General features: G+C 36.4%; 1 protein-coding gene and 1 non-coding gene across 3 annotated transcripts in view; both read left to right on the top strand.

Annotated features, from left to right (window-relative positions):
* Window positions 1-1,489: 1,489 nt before the first annotated feature.
* Window positions 1,490-8,838, top strand: part of LOC132183444 (Polynucleotide adenylyltransferase family protein) — a 42,568-nt gene continuing 35,219 nt past the window's right edge. The window contains exons 1-4 of one of the 2 annotated variants that reach the window (XM_059596884.2): window positions 1,490-1,943; window positions 5,039-5,174; window positions 5,288-5,418; window positions 7,110-7,227. In XM_059596884.2, coding sequence (XP_059452867.2) covers window positions 5,043-5,174; window positions 5,288-5,418; window positions 7,110-7,227 — 381 coding nt within the window. In that variant the 5' untranslated portion in view covers window positions 1,490-1,943; window positions 5,039-5,042. Of the gene's footprint in view, window positions 1,944-4,809; window positions 5,175-5,287; window positions 5,419-7,109; window positions 7,228-8,838 lie in introns of both variants that reach the window. The other variant, XM_059596883.2, reaches the window with a different exon arrangement.
* On the top strand, window positions 7,746-7,892 carry LOC132168266 (U12 minor spliceosomal RNA). Its single transcript, XR_009438787.1, has one exon. It is a non-coding gene; the product is annotated as a U12 minor spliceosomal RNA (small nuclear RNA).

The following is an 8,838-nucleotide window of genomic DNA, read 5'->3' as shown; positions in this document are numbered from 1 at the left end:
CCACTCACCACCCAATCCCTACCTATGAACTAGTTGCACGTACATGATGGCCGGTTGATCCCGTTTGACTAAACAACCTTGATTGATGGAATGTCGGTTTTGGTAACGAAGAAGGTAGTTTAATTTGACGGAGTCGTAATATAAAGTTGGAAGTTGATGGGAGTATATGGTAATCAAGTGGTTGTAGATCATTGGGGGGATTACCCCTAAAATTTACAAATTAATTTTTTTTTTTAAAAAAAATATATATATATATGGATTGGTTGCCGGTTGGTAGACCCACTGGGGTGGCGCACGGCCACCCCTAGCCACCCTGGGGAGGCCCGCATGCCACCCTGTAAGTGGGGTGGCTGTCGGGCCACTCCCAGGTTTGACTGGGGGTGGCCCGTGTGCCACCCCTATGCCATGGAGGTGGCCGTGCACCACCCCCAGCCACATCTAGGGTGGGCGCGCGGCCACCCCCACCTAAGGGGTAGCACGCGGGCCACCCCATGGTGGCTGGGGGTGGCCGTGCGCAGGGACGGAGTCAGAAAATTTTATGGGAGGGGGCTAGCCAATTTTTTTTTTTTTTTTTGCAGTTCTTTAGAATTTTTTTTATTAAAAAAAAAAGTTATTTTAATTGTTTTTTATGAAATAAATACTACTATAAGAGCCAAGAAAAGTGAGCATTTGAAAGTAAGGGTAAAAAAATGGACATTTGAAAGTAAGGACCCAAAATAAAAAAACTTAATGGGTATAGTCCAAAAAAACTAAGAATAGAGCCAAAAGTTTTTATTGGATATGATCAAAATATCTAAAAATAGGGCCAAATTATTTTTTGGAGGGGCCTAAATGACTAAATTTAAAACTTTACTTTATTTTTTTTATTTTTTATTTTTACTTATAATTTTTTTTCCTCTTATTTTGGGTGGGTACCATGGCCTACCCCGGTCCCCCCCCCCCCCCCCCCCCCCGGCTATTTCTGGGGGTGGCTTGTTGGCTACCCCCTCCCCCGCCCTCATTTTTTTTAAAAGAATTTTTTTTTTTAAAAATAATTTATATATTTAATATATTTATTTACTTTTAAATAAGAATGATATCATCATTCTATTGATGATGACGTGATACACTAATGGAATCTGTTAATTATTTTGATGAAATTTGATTACAGGAATTAAATTATTATTGTGGCCTATTTCGATAATTTCTGAATTAGTATTATTATTTTTTTTATATCACATAGATGAATTTTTAATCTAGACAATCACATTAACTGAGTTTGCATTTATATATTTTGTAGTTTAAGGCTCTTTTAAATGTTTTTTAGTTTTTAGTATTTACTTTTTATTTTTATAAATAAATTTATAAGTGTTTTTTTTTTAATATATTTATATTTTTTGTTTTTGCGAGAGGGAACTTAATTTTCCCTCTGATTCCTCATCTCCCGCCCTAGAAATTAAGTATATATCTCCTTATACGTAATATATCCCTCATTATATATTTTCCCTAGCCTCTCCCCGCGCGGCCCGCCAGTCCCCATCTCTGCAACTCCGATCCATATATCGATCCCTATCTCTCTCTCCGGCGCCCATGCAGTGACCCGCGCGGCCCGCCAGTCCCCCCTCTCTTCATCTCCATATCCCTATCTCTCTCTCCGGCGCCCAGTGACCCGCGCGGTTGGCCAACCCACCGGCCATCTTCTCCAGTCGAAACCGGCCAGCCTCTCTCTACGGCGCCAGTCCCCCCTTCTCTCCATCTCCATATCCCTATCTCTCTCTCTCCCGCGCCAAGTGACCCGCGCGGTTGGCCAACCCACTGGCCATCTTCTCCAGTCGAAACCGGCCGGCCATCTCCCTCTCCATCTCCCCGATCGATCGACGCGTACGTATCCTCTCTCTACGGTGCCCAGATAGTGCTCTCTCTCTCCGGCTGGCGATTAATCCGCCGTTACTGTTCCTGTACTAGTGAGTCTCTCTCTGTCTCTGCTGTCCCTTTAAGTTGTCGATTTGGGATTGTAATAGTCAGATTTTTGATGTATTATGATTTTTAGGAGAATTAGGGATTTTAAATTCAGCAAAGTTGTCTCTGCTTTTAGGAGTATACTCCTAAATTAGGATTTTAATACGTATTAGACGATTCTAAAGTTTTCACTGTTTTGTTGGATTTCTGGGTTGTGCAATTGTGTTTAATTACCTGCTTGTTCTATGTTCTCGTTATTGTATTGAAAAGAGTTGGATTAGACGTTTCGAAAGTGTTGGGTTGTTTTGTTGGATTACTGGTTTTCTGGGTTGTGTAATTGTGTTTGATTACCTGCTTGTTCTATTTGCTGCTCCCTTCCACAAAATCTCACTCACAATCTCACTTAGCCTTTTCCTTGCCTTCAATCAAGAATTCATGATTGATCAGTAGGGGGAAAGAGAAGTCAGATTATATTAAGAAATAAGAATATATGCTGCTTAATTATTACCAAGAGTGCCTTAGAATATGCAGTGCCAGGTAGGTTGGTTGGAAAATAATTGTAACCCTTATCTACCATGCAGTAATTCTCCTTCAACTTTTCTCTATATTTTCCTTCCAACTGACCGAAGATAGAAAGAATTCCCACATCGAAAGAGAGCTGTGTAGGATCAAGGAGAGATATGCATATATTAGAAAAACTTTATCCAAAAAAGTTGTATTTTAACTTACTTAGAATATTTAATTGAAATTAGAAGTGAATGCTCTACGACGTCAATTACCATACAACAGTCGTATAGTAATGTATTAAACAAATACTTTGCCGGATTCCCAAGTGACGAATCGTTGAATGTTTTGATCAATATATAGGACTCCTCTCATAAGACTCCTTTCATGTCCATATTCATTGTTTCATGGGATTCTAATACAATTGAACCAAGTGGCCATATGCCTATACGGTTAAGATAGATTTTTTATTAGACAAAGGTTTTCCCAAAACCTAGCTATGTACCCCATGTCAACTAGGCATTTATTTTCAAAAACTTTCCTTTAAAACTAACTTGAGTTTGTGAACGCATGAATGGAGTGATATATATACATATAAATATATATCTATTCTAAAGAAGATTTTATAAAACCAAAAACAAGAAACCCTAAACAAAGAGTACCAAATTGCCGCCCATCTCTTTATTCTCTTATTTTCTCAAAACTTTTACCTTCCCTCATTTTTCTCTCAAGAACCCTAGCATTCTAAACACTGCACGCAGCCGTCTCTCTATCTCCCTCCTATTTTATCATTTTATCTTTTCAAGAGCACCAGAACTTAGCACTACCCATTCTTCTTCAAAGAAAATCTACGACTGTCTCTCTCTTTCTCATTCTTTCATTATTCAAGAAATACCAAAACCTATAAATAACCATTATTCCTCAAGGAAATTTACATATCTTTCTCTACCTCTCTCTCCAACGCCACATTCTACACAAGGTTCTCAAAACATTTTGTCATCTTCTCCAATTTTCATCTCCCACTTGAGGTAAATTATTTAATTCACCCTTGTTGATTTCTTTTATGCTTTCAATTTAATATGCAAGTATAATTGTTGTTCATACTTGTACTATGTCTTGTAGATGAAAAATCTACACCATACCTATTATTGAAAATACTATATGGGATATGTCTCTACGTTAACACAACAAATTTCAGCTTGGGCCTTTATTTTCCATACCTGTGAGAAATCAATATTTCATATAAATATATTTTTATTGCTTTTGACTTGTCAACCGCCATGTTCATGACCTTTCTCGTGTCACCTTTTAATTTGACACAATGACATGAAAGAAATCTTGGGGGGGGGGGGGGGGGTGTTGTAGCCTTGTAGGGGTAGGTGAGTAGGTGCCCCTATATATGATTCCCAAGTGGAACACTCAAATCGAATCCTTTGGACTTTGGATGAGGAGGCATGAAAACATTGACTCATATCCATATACATTAATTTGACATAATGACATGAAAGAAATCTGTAGCTTTATCTTTAGCTTTAGCTTACCCTGGAATGCCACTTGGAAATGTGTGGAATGACATATTTTCTTTATTGTGTTCCTATCTTGCATCATTCACTGAGCATTTTTCAGCATTAATTGATCATCCTAATGAAACAAATTTAATACCTCGATCTATCATTTCTCATTAAAATTTAGTATCCTAGTAATGTAGAATTCCATATCAGTGTTTAATACCTTCTCTGATGCCATCCTAATTTAATACAAATTTAATACCTTCTTTGATGCCATATGAATCTGAATCGTTAAGTGACGTACGTATACTTGACCTGTTAGGTTGGGTACGTATTTGATGCCAAATGCTAAGCGAACCCGTTGATATATTTTATTTCATGTGCAATATACAATTTTTGTAAACTCTTTTAAGAGGTGGTACACTTTGTGTTTATGATATCGTTTTGGATATTTTATTTCATATGTATGGTACAATTTTTGTTAACTCTTTAAGATGTTATACACTTTGTGTTTATGATATCATCATTTTGGATTTAGATGTCTTATGAGATATGAGATTGTATATATGGATTAGATATGTATTATGAGATATGTATAAGATTGTATGAGATTGATGAATGGAGAAAATATTTATGGATTATAAAAATAGAACAATAGAACCTGATTTGTCAATTGAACAATGGAACAAATTGATCAAGAGAACCTGAGTGAGAGAAATTTGAGCACCGAAGAATCTAAGATGAAGGTTTTGCAGAGAAATTCTCGTTATGCTCGATGATGCAAAGAATTTTTTAGTGTTTTTCTTATTTATTTTAGATAAAAGTAGAAATTGTGGTCTAATAAGTGACATTTGGTTAGGGAAAAAAATGCACCGACATGACCCGGACACGTCGGTGCATTTTGGATTCAAAACTTGAAGCATTCCTCCGTTCCAAGAGCAGTAGAAAAGGATGAAAATTGCCTTACGATTGCAGCCCATTCTTCTTCTCCCTTTCCCAAATTTCCGAATCCCCAACCCCTCCAACTTCCCAAACTTTTACACTCCCCCCAAAACCCAAACTCAAGCCCTAGGTCTCTTGCATTGCAGAGTGATGGCGACGGTGAAGGAGAGGATTGAACTGACTGAGACCGAGAGGAAGATCTTTGATAGGCTTCTCAGCTCTCTTTGCCACTTCGGTCTAACCAATCAGCTCCGGGTCGCTGGCGGCTGGGTTCGCGACAAGGTCGAGCTCTTTGGCTCTATTTGTTTTAGTTTTAAAGCTGGAAATGGAAGACTAGAAGAACCTTGTGAATATTTTTTGAAGTTTCGGTGTTTGGGTTTTGAATTTGTTTGCAGCTTTTAGGGAAAGACTGTTACGACATTGACATCGCCTTGGACAATATGATGGGGAGTGAATTTGTTGAGAAGGTCACGGAGTACTTGCTGTCTACTGGGGAAGAAGTGCAAGGGGTTGCGGTTATTCCATGGTACCTACAAATTCTAATTGCTTTTCAATTTTTCACTGCTTTGTGTTGTAAACGATACTTTACAAAATATATTTTTCTTTTTTATATCCCTCTACAATCATACAATGGAAAGCAATTTAATTCTCCATTCTCATACTCTAAAAACAGAGCAGTAATATGAATTGCATAATTGAGTATAAGTATTATTTCTATCCATTTGTATAATTTCAACAGTGGAGTGGAACTCAAGATTAGTCAGTATGTATATATATACATATGCATATACATATACACACATACATGTTATTTTAATAACAACATGTATGCCGTAGTTTAATCAACGGTTTAGATTGAATCTTAAAGTTGACTTACTTTTAGAAGTCAACTTTAAGAAGCTTTTAATAGGAGAGAGAAAATGAAGAGATGTTTTAAAAAATTCAATATTGACCGTTGATTAAACTACAACATACATGCTGTTATTAAAATAACAGCATGTAAGCCGAATCCACATACATATATATATATATATAAAACTTGAAATTATATTGTTATGATTTGTTTAAATTAATAAGTAATATGTAATTTAAATATTCTTTTATGTATTACATGCTCTAATTAATAACAGTAAGTGTTTATATAAAAATGTTCATTTTACCAATATAAGCGATTTCCTGTTATCAAGAACAGCTGTTTCCATCTCTCAGGTAAGAATCCCTATTCCTCAAACCGCAGGAATAGTTATTGCACTGAGTGCAATCAGACAACTGAAGCTCTTGCATTACATGTTCTATTCTGTGTACAAATGTACCCTAACTTTTCCAATAATGAAAGCGTCTGTTCAAATACAAAGAAAACATGTCACAGTTGAAGTAAGCAATCCCACCCTAACACTCATAGACTATAGTTGAGGTGTTGCTGCAAATGCTGGCTCTTGAGATAAATTCCTGCTTGTTGCACATTGAACATTGACGATATATCATTCCCTTCACACAATTGAGCGTATATTAGATCTGGTATACTTAAATTTTCACTTTGTTCTCTATAATTTTTGATGGTGCATGGTATAATGGCTTTCTAGATTTTTTTGTTCGATAAGTAATAGAAAAATTTATAAAAAGGTGTAAATGCGCCCCTACATACACAGGCAATATACAATAAGAACACCTAACAAGTACAAGCAAAAGAAAGACCCAAACAACCCAACACCAAATTGATACCCAAAAGCCCGAAGACCCTAAAACTTGAAACCCATAGAACACTCGCCGTTAAAAAACATGAACCTTTCCTTTCACTCGCTAGAGGATGCGCTTGTATTATCATAATTCATGGAGCATTCTAAGTTTAAAAGCTCCCTTTTGCTTCTGGACTTAGAGTAGGCACCCTTTTCCTCTGAAAAATGATCCACCAATGGCTGTTAGGAGAGCCAAGTTCTGATCCTCAAACCCCTCACACAAGAACCCCACCACCAAACAAATGTCCTTCAATTATTTTTATTGTTATTGTTTTATTTTATTATAACTCAGAAGAGATCCCAGTTCTCTGATATGTACTTTGCTATTGTATATCCATGAACGCTCAACTTTATGTGCTGGGTTATGGACTCCATTGTAGAATAACTATATCCTTAACCTTACAAGTTAAACTTTTGAAATTTGTGTTTTGTGCTATCAAATTAGTGGTCTTTATTTATACCTTCTAACCTTGATTTTCAGCAATCCTGAGCAGTCCAAGCATTTAGAAACAGCAAGGATGCGCCTCTTTGATACATGGATTGATTTTGTAAACTTACGGTGTGAAGAGTATAGTGATAATAGCCGCATTCCTTCAAAGGTATATGGTTGCCTCAGCAATTAGTAACCTTGTGCATTCATTTTTGTGTCTAAAGGCTTAAGCTTATGGATAAGTGGATATTGGATTATAACCAAGAGTTGGTATACATTCTGAATATTTTTTTATCCCAGACTAAGGAGAGTGATGAATTTTCCTCTTGCTTTGTCATAATGGTTTTATAGGTTTTAGGCACTTTATGGATAGTACTAAACAAACCATCTGTCAAATAGGTCAAAGGTGCATGAATTGTTTTTTTTTGGATATTGTTTGATATGGTATTTCTTTAGTCAGTTTGCCCATGATGGGCAGCTTTTACCATGTTTTAGAAAAATCTTTTGGAAGTTTGCAATAAAAAGTTTTAATGGGTTCATCATTTGCGTAATGAAGAGATCCATTTTGCTAATTTCTTGGCCTTAGATGGGGCCTTATTTGGGAGACTTTCACTGGCAATTTTATGCTTTATTGATTTTGTGTTATCTTGCTTTTGTACTTCTATTTCTTTTAATTTTGGTACGAAGGTGCCTTAAACTAATGAGTAAGGAAAACAAAGCGCACGGTGGGAGCCGCTTGCAGCGCCCATGATAACGTGTGCAATAATTTATGGAGGGGTGATAGGCTGGCCAAGCGCTTTCTTACTTTGTAGAACTTGCTTGTGAAGGCCTCCCAATTACCCATAAGAAAGAAAGAAAGAAAGTGTGGTACGAAGGTAGGGTCAGCATATGTTCTTATTCTTCTCTTTTTTCTACACTTTTATAGTTTTAGTTCTCATTTCTTGGGTTGCTACCCACCTCAAACTATTTCTGTTTAAGTTTCAGACAAATTTCAGAAAAGAAGTTGAACCTTATAGATTAATAGATAGATGTTATTAGGCGTTCCTGGAGGGATGACTTATGGATGCTATCTATCGTTACAAAAAGGTAGAGGACTTGGTGATTCATATTTAAAGTACTGCTTGAGTAAGTTGTTGCTTCCAACTTAAGTATTTTCAGAAGCAAAATTGTGCCTTTCTCCTCCATTTTTTCAGTATGCTTTGTTGGGGGTGCATCCTTGCTAGCATCTTTTACTTCATCAACAATCAAAGTCTGGTATGTGATGTCTTTCTGTGAGTGAAAAGGGTTTCTGCTGTTTATAAAGCCTTGCCAAACACCACATTGGGTTGTTTGATATCTGAAGTCTTTTATTCACCGCACCCCCTCCTTTTTTTCTTCTTCTTTTTGTGCATTCTCCTGTTGGGAACTTCTTTTAGCCTTTTAGCCTTTTAGCCTTTTATTTTATTATTTATTTATTTATTTATTTTTAAAATTTTTTAAATTGATGGCAACGCAATCATACACCTATTATTAGAAAATGGATATTGTGTCGAACTTTTCCTTTTTTAATGTCAATTCCATTGTTGGCTGTCCCTTTGAAAACACTAGTATTGTAAAAGATCATTTGAGAGAATAGTCCAAATTCATGCTTGTGGGAGTTAGTTATCTGGAAGAAGAAAAAGGCTAACATGCTTTGCTGTTTTCTGTATGAGATGGATTCTTTGGAATGGTGCTTGAGTAAAATATCCATTTGCTTGGCTAGTGTTTCTTGTGTACTGTTATTTTCTTCCTTATCTCTCTC

Source organism: Corylus avellana, chromosome 2 (assembly GCF_965113065.1).
Source record: "Corylus avellana chromosome 2, dhCorAvel1.hap1.2, whole genome shotgun sequence".
NCBI classification, from domain to species: Eukaryota; Viridiplantae; Streptophyta; class Magnoliopsida; order Fagales; family Betulaceae; genus Corylus; species Corylus avellana.
This window is presented reverse-complemented; position numbering and strand designations above follow the sequence as displayed.